General features: G+C 38.2%; 1 protein-coding gene across 2 annotated transcripts in view; it reads left to right on the plus strand.

Annotated features, from left to right (window-relative positions):
- The window catches only part of PPHLN1 (periphilin 1), a 73,372-nt gene that overhangs the window by 38,211 nt on the left and 8,916 nt on the right, over positions 1-26,245 (plus strand). For both annotated transcript variants that reach the window (XM_064448017.1, XM_064448022.1), the window contains exon 9: positions 2,353-2,493. In XM_064448017.1, the coding sequence (XP_064304087.1) occupies positions 2,353-2,493 (141 nt within the window). The remainder of the gene's footprint in view (positions 1-2,352; positions 2,494-26,245) is intronic.

The raw sequence follows: 26,245 nt of genomic DNA on the forward strand, positions 1-26,245 counted from the left end.
AGGTTTTGTTAGTATCATTTGAATTCACGTTGAGCTACAGCTGACAAAATAAGGCTCCAGCTCTCCCAGGCATTCTCCAAGGAACTTTTGCACTAGTGTAAGTATGTATACCTACTAAACTCCTTAAAATCAGCAAGGGACTTCTGAGTCAGAATATGAGTGTACATGTAAAACGTAAGAGTAGAAGAGAAACTCTGATTTATTTCAGCCTGCCATGTAATGTATTCCTTTCCAGAAAGCAGTCCTCCTCTATATTAAAAATTCAGCTTTTGCCTTGGTACAGCAGTGGGTAGGTATTTTTTCCCCAGAACCTTTATTTTGTTATTAATAAACATTAACTGCCAGTTTATACCCATCTGTTCTTGCCCCTCCTTGTCTTCTATATTGGAGTGTGATAATAGCCTTTTTCAGTATTTGTTATGCTGCTCTTGGATAGGATGTCTTTTTTGGATTCTGCTGCGTTAGTGGAAGATGTAGGTGTCATTTAAAACCAAATGTCATGCAATGTCTTTTTGTAAAATAGTCTGTTAATTCTGTGATCATCTCATCTTCAACTTTCACTTTGCTTCAACTTCAGAGAGAATCTTACAGAAACAAAATAGAGCTGACTTTATAAACTTTAAGACACATGACTTTGTAAGTAATGGGTATTTTATATTTGTTTGTAAATAATTTGAGGGAAAATAAAAGCATCTTGGGAAGCATCAGGTTTCCTCCGTGTATTTCACGCTTGTGGAACCTAAGGACTAGATCAGAGAAATAAAACTCACTGGATCCGTATTTGAACTTGTAAGTCCTGTCCATTGATGTAATGGCTGAGTGTATCAACAGTGTCTTGATACTGGACAGGAAGATCCCATTGGGTAAATAAACTGTTCATTTGCCTCAATGAAAAAAGCAATTAAAAAAATAAAGGGTGGGAGGGGTTGGAGTGAGGAAGAAGAAGCAGCAGCAAACTGATCCAAGCATGAATACCCTATGGAGGAGAACATATGCATGGACATTTCTGAGGGGTGCAGGAGATTAATGGTGAAGAGAAATGTCACTCCTGTTTTTGATGAGGGGAAGGTAGTGCAAGGGGGAAAACAACACGGTGGCCCATATGGAGAAGAGTTGTTTAAAGCTTCCTCTGCACCTCAGAGAAAATTGCAGTGGCAAAAAGATTAAAAATAAAGATTCAAGATGAAACAATTGTAGTTGATTATGGCAGAATCTGAGATGATTTATTGACTAAGAAGGTGTGCTACAGGAATGCTAATGAAGGAGGTGAGGCATCTCATTCTGAGTCCTAGAGAAAGGATACTTCTCACCTTGATTAGTAGGCTGTCATGTATGAATTGCAAAGGTTTTTAGCTTCTTCCAGTTTATCTTACATAGTGCTTCATAGTTGAACTTTGTGTTGCACTGAACTTTTTAACAGCCTTTATTCCCTTTCAGGCATTTCATGATTTACTGCAGTAACAAAATTTGGGATGTAATCTTAATGGTTTATATTCCTGCTAAGGTTTGAGCAGATGCTCATAGGACCACTTAAGCTTTTTTTCTTTCTTGTCTAATGCTTTTCACATTCATTTTAGTTACGTCTTACAATTCTCCACCTCTTTACTTTTGATAGTAGAAAATATTTTTATGCATCTTCTTCAATTCTCAAATCTTATTTTTAAAAAAGAAGTATTTTACTATGTTCTACAAACCTGTTCCATAATATTGGATTTAAATATCCTGTGGCAATTTCTTCTCTTTATACATCTTCCATATAGACTCCTTGGAGTGGGAGTCTGTTTTCTTTGGGGCAGGGATGCTGTCTTAATTTCTGTTTTAGAGGGAAGCTTATACAATTTTGGTACTTCAGTAAGATTTCTCATCAGGAATCCTCTAAGCGCACGTTTGCCTTTGCTATAGAATAGGTATCTCTGTTCCTTTATTATTAAACCTGTGGTCCTGAACACTGCACGAGTTCTTTCTGACAGCATTTTGATTTTGTCAATGCTTATTTACCTTTTATTACTTTTATCCTTTCCTAGAAAACTAATCCCACTTTCGTTATGGATTTTTCTTGCTAGCTGGTGTTATAAATATCACATATACAAGTTCCTTCTGAGCAGAATAGCATGTGAAGGTTATCTGACATCATTGTCTTTACACAGTCAAGACTGAGTCACAGGACTTTTATAATGTCATGTTTTTTACATGTTTAAAATCCATATTTCTGCATCTTTTAGATTGTAGCAATGATACTAATAGCTGTGATAAGCAAGCTCATATCTAACTGTATTTGGGTTTTATTTTTGGTCTCACACCTTGAGATTTTTATTTTGCTCTTAAAATGGATTTTTTTTTTTTTTTTTTAAGGCTGGATCTTCAGCTCCATTATATGTTGAACAAACAGAGGAAGCAGAAACAAATGTAACAGATAATACAGAATTATATGAGGATGGCCAGCTTCTTGGCCGCTCAAAAGCAATTGCGACTAAGACAAAGGAGATTGAACAGGTGAGTCCTCTTGGCATTGTGTCACTCTTATAGTACCTGTAATGGTTTGATCTGCTAGAAATATGTTGATTTATTTTTTTCCTTCTTCTTCGAGCATAACATGAATGTAATCTGATTTCTTGAGATGATGTGATGATAATATCTCCGTCGGTTTAATTCTGAAGAAGCATGGCATTTATCTGCACATGGGAATTAGTGGTAGTTTTCTGTAACTTACACGCAACACCTGCTGTTTTGCAAGCCCAGAAAATGACTGCTGCATTGAATAATTGTTTTAAAATCAAATATAATACAGATAACTTCAAACGTAATTAAAAAGTAAGGCTTCATGTGAGATCAAATTATCAAAAATCACTTTTATGCTGTAACTTCCTTAAATATATGCAGGTTGGGATTGAACACTATAAGCTGCCTGTTGGGGGTTGGTTTTGTTGTTGTGGATTTTTGGTGGGGTTTTTGTGTTGTTGGGTTTTTGTGTTCGTTTTTTATAAATTGGCTTTGAATCTCAGTGCCTTTGTCATTCTCTGAAGATAAAAAAACCTTTTAAGTTTTGCTTTGACAGTGTTTTTTATCTGGATGAGGGAGGGATGTTGTGTCCAAAATTTGTATTCTTTTCTCTTTTGTGTTGAGTACTGTTTTGTATTAAATTAATCCCCAAGATTTCTATTACTCTTCTTGTAGCACTGAGTTTTTCAGAAGGTTCAATGGAATTTTATTCATGTATTAGTCTTTAATATCATATCACCTCACAGTAAGGAAACTGTCTACAATAACCTTAAATTTCATTTGTCATAAACAATCAAAGTGTTCTGTTTTCTTTTTTTCTTTTTTTTTTTTTTTAACTTTAAATTGAGAGTTTGGAGATTTTTCTGACTTTCATCTTTCTGATGTAAATGCAACTATGCCCAACTCTGGAAATTGCTTTTAAGGATTATGATTTGGGTGGAAGAAAGAGATTACTTTCTTCAAACTTGCTCTGATTTACAGTGTTTCCAGTATATGCTTGGGACGGGTGGAAGGGAAATATAGATCACTTTTCTACCTCATGATTATCTCATAACATCTTCAAGAAAATAGGTGTCTTCTCGTGTTCGAGATAAGCTTATTCTAGGTCTTCGTTTTCCATCTTAATTCTAGTGGTCTTTGTTCTGTTGCCTGTGAGCCCATTTCCTGTACTTTAACACTGTTGTTCCTTTTTTCTTGACATTTGAAAAATAACTTTCTACTCAAATGTTCTTGTTTCTTTTTTTTTTTAATGTTGACTTTGCATAATCATGTACCTAGCAAGCATGGCTTTGCATGTGGGCTGGGTCTGGCTGAGATGGACGTAACTGGAGCATGCTGTAACTACAAGAGTCGTCATGCAGTTCCTTTAACCCTGTATGTCTGACCACCAGGTCACACATGACCTAATTCAGCTGCCAGCAAACGCATAAACTTCTGACTATTTAAAAATGACAAACTGAAAAAAATAAAGACTAGGAGCAGATTTTTGAAAAATAGCAATTTTGATTATTTAGCCTGATGCTGATTAATCTGTGAGTTTATTTCCCACAAAGATCTACCCCTTAGTCTGGAGGACAGGCTTATAGTGAAGACAGATGAAAATTTGGGCATAAAAGCGATATGTTGTTTTCAGTATGATCTAATGTGATTAAGTTTGGTAGAGTTTGCACTTATCACTAAGGAAATCTAGGTTATGTTCTGTAAACCAGAATACGTTTAGGAATTTAGCTCAGAAAAGCCTGAGGAATAACTTTAAAAGTTTTGGATTTTGTAGAACCAGTTCATCCTGTTGTTGATTTGAATACTGAAGCTCTCGACTTCTGAAAATTTAAAGTAAGATTTTAGAATGATACTGGAAGCATCTTCAATACATTTTATTCAGCTGAACGAGATTTTTTTTTTTTTAATAAAACCAGGTACTGTGAATTTGTTGAGAGCTAGACAAGCTATATATTTAATCATTTAAACTTCAGACTGTAAAATGACCTACGTGTTTTTCAGATAAATGTTTAAAAGTAACTCCTGCTTCAGCAATTAAAAACAAAATCCAGAAAATTTATTGTTATGATAGTTTTGATGATTTTCATAATTGTGAAATTCTGTGAATCTTCCTACTGTATATGGAAGCAGTCTCTCTGTAGAAGTTGGCGTGCTATTCTGTTGACTTTGAGTTGTCAGCATCTAAAAGTAAATTTGGTTTAATTCTGTGTGGCTTGAGTTCTCTGCCTTTGACAAGGAATGAAAGAGGGAGCAGAGAGTGGAATGGAAACCAAATTTGCAGTTCTGTGGTAAACTGCTTACTACGTGTTCTTTGGATGAACTGCGCAGTATAGTTTGTACTGGTTTTAATGCTGTTTAACTGAAGGTATGTTTCTGGTTTTTGCAGAGTAAAATTGGTCCTTAACATGCAAATAAATACTATTGCTAGTCATGCTGTGTTGTTTATATAGATGTAACATTTAAATCTGAAAAGTGAACTGTAGGCTATGATACGCTTTAGGAATAGGAAGACTGACTTGATAATGAAATATAGAATACATTTATAAGAAAGGTTTTATATAATTTGTTTCTGGTTATTTGTCTGAAGACTCAAATAACAGCAGAAAAGTTTTTTGTTCTGTGGACTTTTTTTCCAGTTCAGGTAGCTTCTGAATACCTAGTTTCAATGTAGTGTTTCTGGAACGTAATTTTGTGGAAGGATTACTAAAATACAATACTTATTGCAAGAAGTTATGCTGCAAAAATGGTGAAGCCATAATCCTTCTGCGAAGCAAGATTCCCAAAAGATTGGTTTTTAGTCTTTGCTGGACAGCTATTGAAGTGTTTAAAATAAATAAATAAATCAGGGTAGAAATCACTTCTTGTGCCACTGGGTATGTGTCTAAGAGTTGGTGAGGGTCCATCTAGTGTTCAGGAAAGTGAGACTTGATTAGAAGGCTTGACCCACCAGTCCTCTTCTGCCTTCTCCTGGAGCACCGGATCTAGTGGTGGTCGCTTTTCAGTTCATATTTATCCTCATCCTTATTCCCAGGTATTCTTGCTGTTCCAAACTCCCATTTTGCTTTGTCCTCTCCATATCTATCTGTCTCTAAAGCTCTAGCCAGGAAAAAGAGCAAAATTTTCTAAATATGTACTTTTACTTCATAGTATGGTACTGCTTCAGGTAAACCCAGAGGCAAAAAACTGCACTGTGAGCAGATTCATTGCTGTACCGCAGAGAAACAGGCAGCCTGATGCCCTGGGCAGTGGTGCGGGGAGTGGCAGCTTGTGATATATTCTGTTCATAGAATGATAGAATGTCCTGAGTTGGAAGGGGCCTGCAAGGATCATCGAGTCCAACTCCTGTCCCTGCACAGGACAACCCCAAAATTCACACCATGTCTCTGAGGGCGTTGTCCAAGTGCTTCTTGAATATCATCAGGCTTGGTGCCGTGACTGCCTCCCTGGGGAGTCTGTTCCAGTGCTCCACCACCCTCTGGGGGAAGAACCTTTTCCTAATATTGAACCTAAACCACCCCAGCATATATTCCTGCCATTCCCTCGGGTTCTGTTATTGGTCACCAGAGAGAAGAGATCAGCACTTGCCCCATCTTTTCCCCTTGTGAGGAAGCTGTAGACCTCAATGAGGTCTCCCCTCAGTCTCTTCTCCAGGCTGAATGAACCAAGTGACTTTAGCGGCTCCTCAAATGTCTTCCTCTCTAAACCCTTCATCAACTTCATGGCCCTCCTCTGGACACTCTCTAGTAGCTTTATATCCTTAATGTACTGTGGCACCCCAAACTGCACACAATACTCTAGGTGAGGCCGCACCAGCACAGAGCAGAGCGGGACAATCACCTCCCTCGAGCGGCTGCAATGCAGGGCTTGATGCGCCCCAGGACACAGTTGGCCCTCTTGGCTGCCAGGGCACACTGTTGGCTCATGTTCAACTTGCCATCGACCAGAACCCCCAGGTCCCTCTCCATGGGGCTGCTCTCCAGCCTCTCATTCCCCAGTCTGTATGTACATCCAGCGGTGCCGTGCCCCAGGTGTAAAATCAGTACTTGCCCTTGTTAAACTTCAACAAGTTTCTCTTAAGAAAAACAATAACAAAAAAATCCCCTATTTGAATGAAATTCAAATTGAATGAAATATTCATACAGCTGTTCTGTTTAAATAAGTCCATCTCTGTGTCTTATATATCACTCATATCAGTCTTTTGTAAAGTTCCCCAATCTTTTCTTGAAACCTTAGAGAAGGCCTTAGATCAGGTCATTCAGGGCTCTGTCCAGTCTTTAAATATTTCCAGTGAAGGAGACTCTCCTATTTCTCTGGACAGCCTCTTTCAGTGTTTCACTGCTCTCTCGCTGAGCTCAGCTGCCGTCAGTCCTGCATGCTGTCCTCCAGAACATGCTTTATTTCCACCACAGACACAGTTTCTGCTCCCTGCTCCTCTTGGCAGTTTCCTGTCCCCATCCTTGAACTGCGGAGTCTGAGCTCCTTGCTGTGGTCCCCTGCTTTTGGCTGGCCTCACCTGGGAGGTGAGGGACCTGTTCCACCTGGAGTGGGCTCAGCTGCTCTCAGGGGAGGGTTGAGTTCCCAGGACCTGTCAGCTTTGCCACTTTGTGGTTGGTAGAACAGGATCTTTCCTGGCACTTCCCTGCAGCAGGTACTGGGAAAACTGATCCCTTTCCATCCTGGTGCAAAGCTTTCTGGTTGTTTGGCATTTTTTTTGTAGCTAAGAGTTTCCTTATGCCTTCGAACATGCCTTTCCCCCTTTCTTCCACAATTATAATTTTGAAATTTGATGTTATATGTCATCTGAGGGTGGTGGGGTAGAAGCTCGTTAAACAGGTGTTTAAAAAATTGGTCTGGGTACTTCAGAATAGCATAGCAGAGAATTTTGTACTGGCGTGTCAAGGCCAATGAATATTCATAGGTTGTTGATGTAACAATTTCATGCACTTTTTTATATTTTTGCATTTAATAACATGCAATATACATTAAAGTATTGTTTTGGATTTGTTTAGTTTCTGTTTTTATGTAGTTAAGGATCAGCTTATGCTTTTAGCACGTAATGTGCTGAAGTGTGGGCTTTTTCGGAAGTGATGACAAACGCATCCCTGGTGTTAAATTCACAGTTGGAGCAATTCAGCGTTGGTGTTACACAAAAGGCTATCTCTTTGTTGTTCCTTATGAGCATGAGTCGCAGGGATTCTTGAAATGTCTTATCTTGTCTAGACATCAAGTCTGCAACATTGTATTAATTAGTCAATTATTATGTGTCCAGTTTCTTAAATGTTGAAGCGACATGGGTTACCTTTGAAAATGCATTATTTTCTGAAGACAAATTTTGCCAGGTGAGCCAAGTATCTTCCTTGATTTTGGCAAAAAATCAAACCTCTAAGTTTCTGAATGAGATTCGACACTCAGACCTCAATTTGTCTATTAGCACAGAGCTCTGGCATCTAAGAAGGAAGAGCAGGAATTAATGTGTTCATGAATGCTTTTTTTCTTAATGGAGTCACTGGCTCACTGGATGCTTTCAGTTCAACAATATTTTTAAATGTTCAGAATAATATTTTAAAGTGTTTAAACATTTGGATTAATTGCTTGTTTACTTGGCTTTCTAAATTAATATTAATTGTTAACGGCCCTCAGTAGTATTAACAAACTGTTATCCGTAGTGGACAGCCTTCTTGCTGGAAGATGCTGAAAATCACAGAACTTTCTAAAGCTTGCATTTGAAATTTCATAGATATAGTGCATAGAAAGAAGGAAAAATGGGTGTGTGGCTGGGTCAACACGCTGTCCAGATTCTGTTTCCAGATCTGCTGTCTAACTGCTTTTCATTTTTAGGTAAATTACTTAAATCTCTGGCCTAGAAGTTGCAGTTAAGTAAGAAAAACAGTTAAGTTATAGTAGTTATAGTGTGTGTAGTTTCAAAAGAACTGTTTCTTGTTCCCCTGCTTTGTCAGATCTCTTGTTCTGGTACGGTCTATATAGCAATAACTAAATTGTCTTTGTGTGTATTTAACAATTTTTAATGGGACCCTGTTCTCTGGCAGTGCTGCTCTGAGAAAACTCTGAGAGCTCATAAAGTCAAACTTTACATTGTGAGGATTTAGTTAAGAAAGTTTTGGTTTTAATATCAGATCATGAAAAAAATGTACAGGTATTCCTGTCATGATAAAATAGTTACAATTTCTGTAATGTATGGAAGTATACTGCATGCCTTCTTCCCCACCCTGTCCTGTGTGCATTGCTAGTTTTGTTTTGCTTCAAACAAAACTGTTTTACAGTGCTTTGACAGTGCAAAGGTAGAAGAGGATATAAATATGAGATAGCTTCCATATCCTGGCTAGGAATAAGCTAATGAGAAACCATGGTAAGTGTATCAGAAGAATTTTATAAGTTCAGGGTATGTTAGGTTAAACATTTAAGTTTTGGCAGTTGTAGTAAAATACATAAATTAATAAATTGGACTAATGGGAATCCAGGAAGGAATGAAGGAGGCTGTCTTAGCTGGCCTTGGATGCACCTTTCTTTTGACTTCAGCTGAGCCAGGGAAACAGGTTACCGTTTCTTTAGATTAGCTTGTTGGTCTGCTTGTGCTGTTGTTCATTTCAGGCGAAATGATCTAGGTTAGAAAAAATCCCCTAATTAAAATACGAGTTAAGAGGTAGGTAAGTTAAGTGAAGCTGAGGGAACTGGAACAGTAGCTAGAGAACACATTAAAGGATTATTTCTTGATGGTGGATGAGGTCAGACCTGCTTTGTTTCTGATGGGAGTAGACCCGACAAGAGTAACAGGCAAGATGAGAAGAAGACACAGAGAAGGTGTAGATTTTGGTTCCCTCCTAGCTTTCCTGTTGTCCTTCAAACCTTGTGTACTTAAGACACAGTAGCAAGACCTTTAATGATGAACTCACCATCATCAGTCTAATTTGGTTGGTAGCATAGTATCTATCAGTCCTCCTCTGAGCTTATGTTTATTTTATTTAAATGTAAGATGTAATTAAGTTGTTATTTTTTCCCAACCAAGAAAACATTTGTCTCAAGTTTTAGTATTTTGCTTTAGGCTTCTCAGAAAAATTGATGACAGTTCCTTTACTTAATGATATCATCTGCCTGTGATCTTGTTTCATCCTTTTGCAGTTTATTAGTTTCCTTGTATCATCACCCCCCTCCTTATATACAAGGCAAGTCACTTATTACTTTTTACACCTTCTTAGGCACTTTTTCTTCCATATTAATTCTGACTTGCTGATTTTTCTACTGTCTTATAAGATTTATTCTAGACCTCCCTAATTTTTACCATTGCAAAATCAAATCAATTAAGCTGTTATGCTTATTGCATCTTTATATAGTTCTCACTTGCCTTAAGTCTTTTTTGTGCTGTGATCTTTCAGTTTTCGAAATCTGAGCTGTTTGTTAAAAATCTGTGTTTTGATGTTTATTGGAACTGCAAGATGGAGAACGTAAAAGGTTTTAGTCAGTATTCTCATAATATCATTGATTCTTCTTACAAATACATCGATTTAAAGCAGGATACTTTTAAAAGGATATGAAAAATGTATCTACTTTCCTTTTCTTGTGTTTGGGTCACCATGCTTTACAAGTTGCAGTCCTTCACTTTGCTTTTTTTTTTTTTTGGTTTGTTCTCTTGCCTTTCCATGGACATTAACGGGTTATTTGGTATGTACTGCAGTGTTCATAATTACAAACTGCTGCATATGCAAAATCAGTACAACTCACTCATTTTACTTCAGCACCCGAAGGTATAGTTTAATAAGGAAATGTATTACCACATTTCAGCTTTTTGCCAGCAGCTTTTTTTGTTGGAAAGCTGATAAAAAGTGAGTGTTATTTAATATGCAACACTATTAGAGCGATACTTTTAAGAGAACATAACCATATATGTACACATGTATACAGTAGCAGTAGGGTATTTTCATCCTTAGACTCAAATACATCAGATAGAATTCACCTTTAGCTTTCTATCATTTACTGTCTAGGGAAGATTTTGTGTGTGACAGTTTATTTTGCTGTAATTTATTTTTTAATGTAACAGGTTTTGGCCTGTGCTAAGCACATTATTTTGAAGTTGGTGAATGCTGGGGACTTGACCCATTGACAAATCTCATCATCGATAGTGTGTTTGGTGTAGTGGTGCTTCATTTACATGACCAAGCAGGACTGCAGATTCCAAGATCTCAGGACTGTTTGCTTACAGTCAGTCTTAAAGTGGATTGTTTACAGACGTTAAATTTCATGGCAGATCTCTGGAAGACTTAAATGAGAGAGTGTTACTAGTTAGGTACTTGATAAAATTGCTGGACTTACTTAAAACAAAAAAAATGTGAAAGAGGGTTGTACCTGTTTCACTCAGTGCCCAGCTGTTCAAATCTGAAAGACAAGATCACTTTTTGGTCAGATAAAGTGAAAATCTAAGGAGTGGTCCATTAAATAGGATTTTTTCAATCAACAGCCAGCAGTAATTGCTTGATTCAAATTTTCTTGTTCTGTCATGAGAAACTAGAAGAACTTAACAACAGGATGAAAGAAGACTTGGAAACTGTAATACTGAGTAGACTAGGAAGAAGAAAGATTAGTTTCAAGAGATGATAAGTGTAAACAGGATTGGAAAAGGCATTAGGAAGAGAAGAAACTCTCTAAAAATGTGTGGGCCTTGATATACAATTAGGAACTAATTATGAGACATTGCCTACTGAAAAAAATGTCAGAAGTTAAGATGCTTGGAAGGATAAGCAGAACTGACACTGGCGAGCGTCCTGAGGAAGCTGAAGGACAAAACAAAAAAAGTGATGAATAGTCTGAGTCTTGATAAAGGCAGTAGTTTCTGTGCAGGTGAGAGTTAGTGGGGGTGTGTGTGGGGTGTGTTTTGTTGTTGTTGGGGTTTTGCTCTTGCTGGTTTTAATGACTTCAAGTTAGAGGATAGAGTGACTCTTCTCTCCAACTTTGTCTCTAGCTTACTTGTGCTTTAGCAGAAGGGCATTGGTGGACTTGAGAGGTGGTTCTAGCAGTGTTGTTTGATTTTATTTTTGAATTCTTTTAGGGGTGGAAGATAAAATTCTCTCCTACTTGGCTCAGTGCTCTGAGGCTTAAAGTTTCAACTTCTTAGTATTTTTCTTTCTTATAACCTGACGTCTCTTGAATAAGGCATCTTTTGAATTTTGGAGGAATACTTCAGCATCACAGAATGGTAGGGGTTGGAAGGGATCTCTGGAGATCATCTTGTCCAACCCCCCTGCTTGAGCAGCTACACCTGGAGCAGGGGGCACAGGAACGCGTCCAGGTGGGTTTTGAATGTCTCCAGGGAAAGAGACTCCACAACCTCCCTGGGCAGCCTGTGCCACTGCTCTGGCACCCTCACAGGAAAGAAGTTTTTTCTCATATTGAGGTGGAACTTCCTGTGTTCCAACTTGTGCCCATTGCCCCTCGTCCTGTCATTGGGCACTAATGAGAAGAGTCTAGTCCCATCGTCCTGACACCCTCCCTTTAGATATTTATAGGCATTGATGAAATCCCCCCTCAGCCTTCTCTTCTCCAGGCTGAACAAACCCAAGTCTCTCAGCTTTTCCTCATAAGGGAGATGCTCCAGTCCCGTGATCATCTTTGTAGCTCTCCTCTGGACTTGCTTAAGCAGTTCTGTGTCCTTCTTAAACTGGGGGGCCCAAAACTGGACACAGTACTCCAGATGTGGTCTCACTAGGGCAGAGTAGAGGGGGAGGATAACCTCTCTCGACCTGCTGGTCACACTCCTTTTAATGCACCCCAGGATACCATTGGCATTGGCCACAAGGGCACAGTGCTGGCTCATGGTCAGCTTGTTGTCCGCCAGCACTCCCAGGTCGTTCTCAGCAGAGCTGCTTTCCAGTAGTTCAGCCCCCAGCCTGTACCGGTGCGTGGGGTTGTTCCTCCCCAGGTGCAGGACCTTGCACTTGCTCTTGTTGAATTGCATCAGGTTCCCCTCGGCCCAGCTCTCCAGCCTGTCCAGGTCTCGCTGTATGGCAGCACAGCCTTCTGATGTGTCAGCTGCTCCTCCGAGCTTGGTATCATCAGCAAACTTGCTGCGGTTACACTCTATCCCATCATCCAGGTCACTGATGAATATATTGAACAGGACTGGACTCAGCTGCTGGGGGGAACCTGCTGCTTCCTGGAGTGAAAAAGAATGAGAATAGGATGAGTCCCATATACCTAATAATTATATCCAGAAGTTCAAATTGCCTCAGATATAGCCCTAGCTCAAAGAACAACTGACTAGTATCTATTTCCCCCCCATCCCCAACACTGATTTCACATCAATTCTATTAGTATTCCAGATACAGTCTGAGCATTGATCTTCTGAAAGAGTGGTGCTTAAAACAGGATGTATGTAGGGCAAATGGAGAACACTGCCATAAGGGAAAGGTTTCATAAAACCGTATGTGATGATGGGAAGGTGGTAACTGAGGAAACATGCAAAAAGCCGTGGTAAGTGGCAAATGAAATGTAGTGGCAGGAAGGTAGGTGACAGGAGGGACTTGATCTTTGTTATGAATTCTGGTTTCCATTTCTCCTGCACTGACAAGAGATTTCAGGCCTCAGGAGGTTGAGGTAGACAGAGACGGTAGAGTATCCCACAGACAGCCTTGTAGGGAAGGAAGCTCTGCTGAATCTACAGTTTCATGTTTTTTCATCTGTCTTCTACAGACTGCAAGGCTGATCTTAATGTAGCAGAAACTTATTTTGTGGGTGACAGTTTTTCTGGTGCATGTAGTTTAATCTTCTAATCCATTTGTAGTCTGATTTGTATACAACATCGATTTGTGTATAAATATAGGATCATCTGTGACCAAAGACACTTTGGTGACAGGTTGCGTTTGTCACTTGGTTCTTAAGTTTCTATTTCTTTTTATATTCTGTATCTCAGTGCCTAGCCTGATGCCTTCTTTCTTTTGGCAGTTGTTTCACTGAGCAGGTTAAACTCAGTATGTTTTAAAGATGGGTAGGCTACACCTAATCTATTAGCTTGTTCTTTTCTGTGAACATTAGTGATTTGACAGCTGTTCATTGGATGGCATTTGGAAAGCAAGAAAAAGCTACGACATACAGAGGACTGTTCTGTGGTTTTTGTTCAAGTTATTTTGAGTGTGTAAAGTATTTATGTGGGTTTGTGTCTTAAAAGCTTGGCCTAGAAAGTATTTATTTGCTGTGATCTTCTAGTTCTTTTTCATGTTTGGTTTTTTTTTTTAATTTTTATTTTTGGAAAGATAATTTCAAAAGGCATCAGAATTGGGAACTTAATTTCCTAAATGATATGGGGAAAAGCCTTTTGTTGCATAAGTTGCTTATGTGTGTGTTTCCTCTGTAAGTTAAGATTATAAAAACACTATATTTTTATCTTGGGGAGTACATGACTAATGCACATCATCACGTATCACTGACCCACAAAGATCACTCTCCTGTTTTGTTTCACTCTTACTTGCACTGATGTTGTGATTTTTCAGTCCTTGGTGATTGTCTGGACGTACACTGGTATGGATATCACAAATTTTAATGGCCCACTTCACAAAATATGGCAGAAAAACAAGGGCCAAGATTCCCCACAGGACAAAGGTTATAGTGTGTCTGTTTTAGCTTCGTACTTGGACTTTGAAAGGCTACTTGACTTATAAAATCACAGAAGTTGGATACTGACGAAATCAAGTGGGTCACGTAGTTCACGGTTCTTTAGATTCTCATGCTTCTTGACAAAGACTGTTTTTACATTAATTTTCTGAACTATTGAACCTGAGAGAAGTAGTGCTCTGAATGACACTAATAACCTTTAATAGATGGGTTTGATACTGTTTCTCCATGGTTTAATTGGCTTGCTAGCAATCTTTCCCCCTCTCCTGCTCCCCAGATAACTTAAACATTTGGTTTCATTACAACATGAAATGTTGTACTTAAGTGGGTACCGTGTGTGCTTACTTGACCATAATTACTCCCCACAAGCAGTTCACTACCTTAGTAAAGTAGATAATTTATATTTTAACTTTTTTGGTCACCTGCTGCCTAAATAAAATATCTCCACATAAGCATTTTTAAACACAAAATCAGAATAGATTAGGGTATGCTGACACAAGCCTTTTGGTGATCATCTTCAGCTGGAAATTTGCCCAGTTTATTACTTTTTTTTTTTTAACTTGGCTTCCTGGAGAAACTAGCTTATGCAATTGCAGAGTATCTGTGCCATGTATCTCTTGACTCTGTTGTCAGGTTTCAACTAAATTCAATTTAGGCATAAACCAAGATGATTAGTTGTTACAAGGTTTATGAAAATAGAAACTACAAGTTCAGTGGAGAAGGATTATACAATACAATTATACCTCATTAGACATCAGAAAGTCCTCTTAAGCAAGTGCTCTTGTTGTTTTCAAAAACAAAACAAAAAAACCCCCACTTGTACCATTGCAGACCTCAGCTGCATGTTACAAAGGGTTTGGTAGCAACCATAGTTGAAGAAACTACGTCCCTGGGCTGTACTGTTCTCTGTGCTGGCACAGTAGTCTTCATGAGGTCTGACTATGCATCAGATCAGCCAAAAGAATTAAAAGTTTGCAGATATTTATTTAACGAGTTCTCTTATTCACAGCATGGTTGCTTAGATGTGCTTCTGGCACAAGTGAGTACCCCTGCTGTGTCGTGTGTTGAGCCACTACCATCTCTGAACATTTAGTATCTTGAAAGCACTGCCTTAGGCACTCACTGCCTTAGGCACTCAAAGGTACTTTAATCATCAGGTAGAAATCTGCAGAGAAGTCTTTGGTAGTTTTGGCATTTGCATAGTAACTGTTTCTTTTTTGTCATAGGGAAAATAAAACTTCTAAAAATATTTCGCTTTAATTTCTGTCTACAGCGGCCATGACCAGAACACTCCCTTCTTCTTTTAGGACACCTCGCCATCTTCTAACTTGAACACCCTTGATTCTACATATTTGGAGAATTTACTCATTTGGGAGCACTCGTGCCACAGTAGGCACCCTCCTAACAGCTTCTTCGGCTGGCTTGTTGAGCCGAACTTGGCTCTAGTTGTGAACTAAGCTGGTACCCAGCTGCTCCAGCCCCTAAAGTTCTTGAGTAGGTCTTGAGAGGAAAGAGCAGTCACAATAGCCAGTATTTTTGGTAGTGAGATAGCTCAGTTTCATGAACTAAATGGTCCCTTTTATTTAAAACTCTAACCTCTTACACTTTATTACATTACTCGCACTTTCGGGAAAATGAAGATCAAAAGATTTCTGAATGGTTTATGTATTTATTGCCTGTCAGCTAATGTGACAAAGAACTGGAAGTGTGCAATTATAGAGAAATGTTCCCACACACAAAGGCACAACTCGCTGTGAAGTAAAGCTGAATGTCCTCGTGAATGCATCTGCTACCTGCCACTGAAAGGAAGGTTGCAACAAAGACACGGCTACGGTTTGAGATAAAGATGTCTCTTTGTTCATCTGGGGGAACCTGTGAGCTGCATGCAGCCTCCTTGAAACCTGTAATTAGATGCACCTCGCCACCCCCAACAAAATATCGGGTTTTTTTCACACAGTTGAAAGGAGAGAAACCAGTGTAGGAAGGCATATGAATCTCAAGTTAGGAATCTTCCTGTTAAAGTTCCTTCTCTATGGAGAGAGGTGGACCGTGTCAAAGGGAAGATGGAAGGAGGACTGGATGCAGGAGAGGATCCAGAAGGCAGGGTCAATAGGATGCAAGAATTTCTGAGGAAGAGGTGGAGTGGAACTATGTCTAGCTGAGGGATGAGATGACCTCTGAATTGGAGGGTGGAGGAAACCTGGAGGAGATGAAAGGAGTTGTGGTGACAGGAGAGGTAGGGTTGGGAATTGGGAGTGTGGGAAGCAATGAATGAGGGTGGGACTAGACTTGCAGTTCAAAAAAGATTTGTTCCAAGATCAGGAACTGCAGCCAAGAGGGTGGGGGAAAAAAGAGATGGGGAACAAGAGGAACATGGGTGGAGATGGAAACTAATTCCACAGAAGCTCTGAAGCCTATGGGCAAATGCAGTGGAGTTTCTCCCTGGCTAGAGGGTGGAGACGCTACATCATGCAAGAAAACTCACTGCTATTTCTGGTGCCAGAAACAAGTGGGGAGCAGTCAGGTGCTTCCAGCTTGGTGTCTTCCCCTCTGGATGCCCTCGAGGTGTCTGCAGGAAGCTACAATCGTAAGGCAGGAAACGCAGCGTTCCTGCATCGAGTACCTGAAATTACTTACTGAAGAATTTGATAAACATGTCAGTCACTGCTGATTGGTCTGTTGTCTGTTTGGGTCACTTTACTGTATTTCTCATGAACTAAAAATAAAAACAATATGAATATTGTTTTTAATGAAACTATTAATCTGCTTACCCAAGTGTGGATCTAGCCATAACTCAGAAATGCCCTGTTTAATTTTTAAATACTTTTTTTTTTTTTTTTAGTTTTTCTCAAATTTACTATTAGGCATAACTACAGCTCACTGTACAATTTTCCTTTTTCTTACATTGCTGTTGAAGGATGTTTTCTTGCAACTATGTTTTTGCTAAAATCAGAAGCAAAGATAAACTCTGAGATTCTGTTTCCTGTTTCACTGAGGTCAGTTAATGGGTTATTTTCCTTTGATTTTCTAGTAACAGGATATCTAAATGTTTAACTCTGAGGTCTGGAAAGCTCTCGGACTCACCCTTGATTTGGTTTGGGCTGTTGGTTTCTTCAGCCCGTGTATAAGTGATTTGTGCTTTTAATAACACAGTGAAATGTTCCATAATACCTACAACAAAATTATTGGTCTTGTTATTCTTGCAGCCTCCTTTTGGGTGGAGAATTACATCTGCATTCCAAATGTGACAATTATCATCTATACACTAGTAGATATATAGTAAAATGATGCTAGTATTGAGTCATTAACATACCTAATCCAGATGTGATTAATCTAAAATTGCAAATTTGTATGTGATTTGATAAGACAGACTTTTAAAAAATTAGTTAAATACAGTATGTGCTCTTGGTGTGTGAATTTTCTATATCATTTGTCAGCCAGTATTTGGGGAATGGGAGCGGTCAAAAAAATCTTGAGTTTAAAGTAATTATAAGGTCTCTCATGACCCAGATAAATTACCAAAGAAACTCTCTTTTAGGAGTGTTCCTTTCTATTTTAAGCAGGGTAGACTTTTTGCTACCAAGGAAAGCATGTGTCATTATAATAAGCTGGCTCCAGAGCCTTTTAATTTGTGTAGGTGTTACTCATGTCATGGTAAGCAGCAAGAGCAGCAATTCCGAAGAGAAGTGTCGCATCTACTGTAAAGATTATTCCCTCCTTATTCATTTATGTTGATCCAAATACTTTTTTTTTTATTGAGGGGAGAAACACAATTTTTGCATATATGTATCTCTTATGGTGCAGTGAAAATGTAAGGTAACTCCTTGCTTGTCTTACACCTGTGCTATATGCTGGGGACATCGAAAATGTAATCTCTGCTTTGCAGCACAAGCCTCTTTCTTTACTCTCTGTGTGGACCAGTTTGTTCACTTTTTTGAATTGTGACATTAATCATAAAAATGATCCTTTCCTCTTTAGGAAAAGCAGTATTCAATCACTTACAACCCTTTTGTTAAAAATTATGCTGGTTATTTTTCAAAGTCTAGTGCCTTTATAGTAATATGGCTTGTGTCTTATTTCTTTATCTCAGGCTTCAGTTTCTCTTCAGTCTGCTGCTTGACTAAGTGTTTCTGTACAGTAAGGCTAAGTATTCTTGAAACATCTATGTGCATATTACTGAAGAGTTGTATTAAAATATGCAGAGGTCTGTTAGGGGTAAAGTGATGAGCTTGTTTTTGTCCATTGTGGATCAACTAAGATTTTAAAAGAGGCAAGGTCATTTAACATGTTAACTGAGTCTGAATACTCAGCGTCTCGTGTCAGGTAAGGTTTTATGCATATAAGGCTACAAGCTCTTGGTGGTATGCTTGCAGTTCATTTCAATATGAAATGCTTAGCATGTATATGTAACATGTAAACAAATAGCTCTTTTCGGTATTCCTTTAAGCTATTGTAATCTAAAATTTAAATTCTGAAAGAATATGTGTGCATATATCCGTAATGTAACAGTAGTCAGTATTAGTTTCTGTTCTTTAAATAATGTTTCAGTTTAGTTATGAAACAGACCTTTTGTTTGGGTTTTTTTGTATTTGATAGAAATGCATGAAATGTAAGTGCGTTTATGTCACAAGGCAATACAAAGATGCTTAGATAACTCATTTGATGTGAAATATTTTTTCAGTGAATTTCTGGTATTTCAGAGAGCTGGGTTATATGACAACTTGAGTGAAGGCCTGTTGAGGGAGCGGGGAAGACTCGGATGAAATTGTGGTGGCAGAAGTGAACGTAGTCAGAGGTAGTAGTGATTCCTTTGTTATGTACGCATTGGCCACCTGCAGTGTCTTTGGAGAAGGAAGAGCGATTTGTTGACAGTATAGTTTGCTGAGCAATGCAGAACTAAGGAGAACAAAGAGAAGATGTGAAGAAGTGAAAGACGTTAATACCAAGTTGAGGAAAGATGAAGTGAGTCAATGGATCATGTTAAAACTAACCAATAGTTCTAAGATCTGGTTTCAGTGCATTGTAGCCAACAAATGGAAAGTGGTAGTTGTATTTTCTACATTAAGAGTGTAAGCTACTGACTTACCCTGTAGAGGGCAACTTTTTTCCTTTTTTTTTTTTTTTTAATGAAACAGTTACTGTTATCATTCCACACAGTCCGTGGTACTCATAAATAAATAAATGAAATAATCCTTTGTTTAGCATGTAAATCAATCCTTGGTGGATACTAATCCTTGAAATAACAAAATATCCTACCTGCTGATTTGAAAATAGAAAGTTTGCAATGTTTATACCCTTATGTGATTTTAAAAAACAAAGATCCCACTGGAATTTCTAAATGAAATGAGAAAATGTAATTCATTTTCATTGTGTTTTTTTTTTATTTAATTTGGCTTGCTCTAATCTAAATAATTAAATTTTTTATTTCATTTAATTCTGTTTCCAGACAGTGTAGCTCAGCCAGATCTTTACTAGCATGAACTGTTTTGGTTGGGTTTTGTTGTGGGTTTGTTGGGGTTTTTTTGTATATTTTTTTTTTAATTCTGGAAGGCTGCATGAAGTGAGGAATGCCTTATTTTTCAGGATGTGTTTGTACGAATAACCCCTGTCTATTCTGTATCTTTGAAAGCACATGGTAATCTTGTATGAAGTAAGGTTAAAAGGTAAATGGCATGGTACTGTTTCTTTTGGCTATTGCATTAAAGTGTTTGACCTTTAGCAACCTATTTTTATCTTAGGCAGTAAACTGTTTAGTTCTGCTTATCAAGAGACTTCACTGCTCTCTTTCCATGCTGTTCTTATCCAAAACACACTGTAGCAATCCAGCATCAGTAGACTTTATCAGCAACAGCTATTATTCTGCTTAGAGATACAGCATTAAAAAGTTTATTTATATTGTAACAGTACATTTTATTAAATACTTTCATATATAGGTCTGTGGTTTCCAGTTTCATTATCTAGTTTAGATCTTTTGTATTACCTCCTTATTAGCTTACTCTTTCCCCACATTTTAGCTGTTTGACTTGAAATTATTTGTTTTGGTGTCTGCCCTAAAGTGAATTATTTTAGACTATTCAAACAATAGCCTATGTATTTCTAAAGATAAGACTAATACGGCAAAGTAAGTATGTTTGTGGCTATTAACAAATTTCCTAATTATTTGAGAATATCTTCAAATCATCGAGGCATTGGGGGTAATGTGAAATTTCATGAAGTGTTTTGTTGAAGAATCAGCCCCTCCCATACCCTTTGCTGTCTGTGTGATTTGCCAGAGTGAAGTTCTACACATCGGAGTATCGGGTAGAGGCAGAACTTGCTTAGTCTCTGAAGTGGCCACAATTCATAATGCTGCTGGTGATACTCAACAAATCTTTAACATGCAGGGAGCTGACTTGAGTTGCTGGGCAGCTGCTAATTTGTTCTAGCTTTAATTTATTTTTATTGACTTGTTAATTTACATGATGCTTTACCATCATTACTAGTAAACAAATACTGGTACCATAATCAGCTTCCCTGTTTTATGGTTAGAATAAATAAGACATTTCATGAACTAAATCCAAGAGGACTGAGTCTAGACCTCTAGTATCCCTGTACAAGTTTTGTCTCCCAAGTACTAGAAATATCTGTTTGTTTGTTTGTTTTTTACTTAATGAATTTGTTGCATTGTGCTGTTTTCACGATTTATAGATGTCAGGGATGACAGAAGACTGCTCTAAGCCATCTGAAGAATACAGAGCTAAAGATCTCAAAAACACAAACCAAACCAACAACAACAAAAGACCCACAACAGTATTTGACAATCCCAGTTTTCTTCTATTGGTCATAAGACCTTTTATAAGGACTGACTGAAGCCAGACTCAAAAAGAATCAAAGCTTTTCAGTGGGTGCCAGAATCTGAAGACAAGTGAACACTTCAAAACGTAATGAGTGTGTTCACATATCTTGCCAAGTTCATTCCAAATCTGTCCTCTGTCAGTTCACCCTATCAGACAACTTCTGGAAAATGTTCAGTGACACTGGATTGAACAGGGCAGGCATTCCTTTAATGAGTTTGGTAGGTAACAGTTCTTGTGCTGAAATGCTGCAGTGTTGCTTAACTATCTCGTTAATAAAGGCTTGTAATGAGGAAATAGAAAGCCAATGTTCTTATTTAAAAAGATCTTTTGACACTACAAGAGTCTTGTTTTTCACATGGAAAAAGAGTTCACAATTTAAAAATCAGTGATTCCCAAGCTTTTTTGAACTAGCTAATTGCTGTGATTCTTCAGTATTACTTGTGAGCTGTAACCCAAACTTATCAAATAACTAATTCCAAGTACTGTGGGATACAGTCAGTGGTGTATCCAGTGAGTAAATGCAGAACCCCTACTACATTCCCATGGAACCACAATTGGTAATCGCTGCCCTAAGACATATGATTTACTAACCATAAAGGACAATCTCTACTCCTCGTGGCTTTCTCTTTGGGGAGAGAGACATATTTTCTACTTTTACCAATTTTAAGATTGAATTTCTGCTTCCAAATTGAAGTAGAAATAGCTAGAATTGTGGGAACAGATTCAGAAGGAGAGAGAGTTTGGGTGTGGAATGCTAAAAATATGGAAGGAATGAATATATTTGCAATGAGAAATGAAGCTTCATCATACAACTTTTCTGACCTGCTCCTCCCCCAGCCATTATGCTAGCTTTATGTTCTGTTTCTTTATATATATTTTGTATTTTTCTGAAGATATATGCTAAGATCTGTGGATGTTTCAGCACAGATCCTGTGTGATTTGTTAGGTAGCAGTTCTATGAGCAGTGCTGGATGAGCTCAAAGAGACTGGACACACTAGTAAGGCTGTAGATAAAAGCCCTGTCATCTACAGCTGCTCGTTGTCTTCTCACCCAGGATAGGTGATGCCTCCCTGCAGCCCAACTGATGTGCTAGCATGTGACCTAATCAGGCTGATTTTGCCTAAAAATTATTTTTAGGAGTAATCCTGTATATTGCTGGCTCACACAAACAAGTGGGGTGATGATTTCTGGCATGGGGATGGTGACAGCTGGGAAAGGGGAATAGTCTTTTCAGCTGTCACAGCTGCATATGGAAAAAGATATCCATCCACAAGCTAGGGAAAGCTTACAGAAGTCTTCAAAAACATTTCCTTGCTTTACTTTTTCCTTTATTTTGATGTTATATTTGAAATGAGAACTTAAAGTAAATGATGAGAGTGACTGTTTAGTGCGTAGAGACAGGACCATGACTTGGACTTGAAAAAAAATTTGATCCATTATTGAGACACTAATAAAACTGATTTGTGAGGCTAATATAATGTGTGAAGTAATTCTAAACTTTCAGAAACCTTAAGGTTTAACATAAACTAAGTAATAAAATGTTGGTAATCTAAGTAATTGTTTTTCTTCTTGCAGCTGTTGCTTTTCCTTTCTGAGAAGTTGTCGATTACACACAGTAGTTTACTTATTTTGTGTAGTATTTTCTTTATGCTGTGCATGATTAAAAAAACTTAGCCTTTGGCATGCATATCCAAGCCTGCTTTGGCATTTCTTTTAACTATTAAAGAATGAAAAAAAAAGAAGTCGTTCTTTAGATAGCGATGGTGAGAAAGTCTTCTCATTTAAGGGCCGGTTCTTAAACTCATCTATCCACTAGCTTTGCGTTTATGATAACAATGCTACTGCCAGTTAATCATGCAACTGATCTGCTGGGAGTTGGTCTTAATTGGAAAAGGAAGATTTATTTTTTAGTTTTCTTCTCTTGCTGCTCGTTTACATTGTGCTGTTGAAGAAAATACAGGTGATCCACACCTCAGGATAAAATTCTGTCTTGCCCATTAACAAAAATGAGCTCTCTTAATGCAGAGTGTTGCATCTGAGAATATTTGTAGCTGAGGATATTTTTTGAAAGTGTGAAGACTTGTTGAGGGAAAACTAAATAACCACAAGTCACTTTCTGGTAAAAGCAAATGCGTCATTGCTGATCTTGACTGCAGCGCAGTCCGTATATGTGGATTTTAAAGTACTCTACCTACAAAAGTATTTCTGTGTTTTTATGACAAGGAAGATTGGTTTGTCATGTAATTGTTACTGTTAATATGCAACCTATTCTAATGAAGCTTAAATTAATACCGCTTTCCTCTATGGTCAGGGGCATAACTGAAAGCTGTTAAGGCATTTTTAACAAGAGAATTAACAGTGTCTTTTGTAGATAAACTTCACCCTTCCTGTTTTGGATGGAGCAATAAGTTTACCGTGGAGCAGATTTAGGAAATAGCTTTCCATCAATTGAGTATTTTATAAATAAAAAGTCGCAGGGCGAGGTCCTTCCTTTGGCATAAAGCTGATTATTTCCTGTTTAATCCTGAACTGGTGCATTTCAAGTAATGGGATTTTTTTAGCATCCATTGGAGAGGAGAGCTTTTAGGATTTTGTTTTCATTTATGGTCCTGTGACAATGCAGTTTCTAGACTTGAAGATCATTATAGAACAAAGAGAAATTAATAGATATATAAATTGTTGCTCTTTCAGATAATTTTTGGACTAAGCTGCACAGTGGTTTGTAGCTGGGCACTTAAACATAGAGCTGGGTGTTCTTACAGGTGAGCTGAAAAGATGTCAGTGATGTATCTTTAAAAGATTGTCAGTGCTGCTAGTGAGGTTTAGAAACTGATGAATTATAATTGCTATGGATTATTTGAATTCAGATTTATCATCTGCTTGCAGAAGACACACGCTTTCTATAAGAAGAATATGTAAGAGGTAGAACTTAAAAATACTGCTGTTTTACCTAAGGATCACACAAGTTAATATATGAAGTAACACTACCCTCGTCCAACACATCTGTTGTAAAGGAGCCTATGAAATCTAGGCCACACACAAACTGGTCTCCAAGGGCCTGTAGTTGGTGTTAGAATGCTGTTATTATGTGGTCTGATTGGTTTAGTAAAGAATTATCTCCAGTAAAACCATGTAACATAATAGTCCTTGCTCTCCCACATGGGAGCTACTTTTGTTTGACTGAGCAAGACATTTCTTGGAGAAGTAATAATGCACTTGCCCTTGCCAAAATGTAACATTAAATGACATGTATAGTCATGTACATTTTTGTTATGTATCAATTCTTGTTCATTTAAACATTTGCTTAAAGTCTTCCACTGTAGTATTAAAAATTATTAAAGTAAATATATGGGTTTCTTAGCAATATATTTAAAGTAAACTTGTTCTTATTGAAAACTTGTTTGTAGTAATTTTAAAGCAATGGGGAACTCTTTGGAAAATGTAATTTTTCATAAATGAAAGCTCTGGTGCTGAACTTTCCCGATATAAATGTAATTGCCAGGCAGTACAAGTCGTAGCAGTTTAAGGTTTACCTTGCACTGTGCTGAATACTTTGTATGGGGTGCTTTCCCTGTTCGCTTTGACCTGAAAGAGAGCTGAGACAATAGTTCAGTAGTTCAAATGAACAGTTTTCTAAATAGTACCACATTGGTTGGCTTTTGCTGTGATTGTTCAGAACTATATAGCCTTGCTCTACAGATTTCACCTTGTTGTGTAACTGGAGCTGTAAACACTTACTACAGTTGTTGAGGACTTGACTTTTTAATTGCTTTTTATTATTCTTTTGGCTCTGCTCAGGCAAAAGCTGTATGTTCCATCTTTAGATTGCTTTATAAGCGTTGAGTAAGTGCACAAAAATGTGCAATTTTTTTTGTTTGGATGGTGAAGGGAAGAAGAAAGGAGTTGAGGTGGGATGGTGGTTCTCTAATCAGAGATGACGATTGAAGTATTATTGCTGAGGGGCAGAGCCCTGCGCAACAGAAGTCATGGGAAGATGAGGCTGACATGCCAAAGACGACGCAGGGTAGCTTTGGTCGGGCGCTTCTGCAGCTGAGCCAGTCATAGGCTTCCCCTGAGCTGCAACGGACTCCACCCTGTGCAAACCCCATGACTTCACCGTAATTGCAGAGGTGTCACCAGGGGCATGATATGAAGCAAAGGAGTGTCCAGATGATGTCTTGAGCTTAAACTGGAGATAATGGTTTCATGCAAGTAAATAATTTGGCTTGCATATTTTCTTCCCAGTGTATCACACAGCTTGGAAAAGACAGCATGGTTCTGTGTCAGGACCCAAGCCAACTCTTCAGGGTTTTCAGCCTTAAAACGTATTTGTAAACTCAGCAGAGTTTGTTTCTGTAGTTGTAGACACCCAGCCCCCAGTTTTACAGAGCATTTATCATCTCTGTTTGTACTAGAATTCTACTTTAAAATGAAGCGGAAAGCCTTGCAGTAGCATTGTCTTAGATTGCCTCTTCCTCTTTCCAGTTAGTTTAATCGAAGTATGGATAAATAAAAACACAGGCAGGAGATGCTGTGTCCTAGAAGCAAGATGCTGTAGACCAGCTGAACAGAAACACCGTGGCCCCGTGTGAGGAGCAGCGACCGGCTCCTGGGGCGTTCAGAGCTGCGTGGCCTCAGCTGCCTCTCCCAGGGGCCTCCTCCCAGGCGCTGCGGCTCCCAGCGCCCGTCCCCGCTGCGCTGTGCTCACCCGCCGCCCCCCGCGTTGCCAGGCCTGGTCCTTGAGGGCAAACCAGAGTTCAAATCGGAATTCATGCTTCTTTTAAAATGATGGCTGTAGCATCTATTCCATATGAGGGACTTCCAGCAGGCCTTTCAGTCAGGTATTTAGATGCCAAAAATGGTGGGCTTACATTCTGAAAGCTGATTAAATCTATTAAACCAGGTGCTGGAAACTTTCAATGGAAAGGGAGGCAGAATTGCATTTAAGTGCAAATAACTTTAATATTTTGCATATCTTCAGTAAGTAGCAAATTAACATGAAATTGTTCATTATTACATAGTAGATTAAATAACTTGTTTCCCCCAATTTGCATTTCAATGAATATCTAATTGGTCTATAAACACATTGATTAATGGGTGCAGAAATTATTACATAGATTCAAGGCAAAATTGTTAGTGCATTTTTAAGAAAGGAATAGAGTAGACTTGTTGATATTTTATAATTAAAAATTGTATACCACTATTGTAACCAAGTATTAAATTTGTTGTACGTTAATTTAGCTTTTTGTACCCATGAAAAATAGTTCATCTTGGTTGAAAACCAATTTTAAAT

This window comes from Phalacrocorax carbo, chromosome 1 (assembly GCF_963921805.1).
Source record: "Phalacrocorax carbo chromosome 1, bPhaCar2.1, whole genome shotgun sequence".
NCBI classification, from domain to species: Eukaryota; Metazoa; Chordata; class Aves; order Suliformes; family Phalacrocoracidae; genus Phalacrocorax; species Phalacrocorax carbo.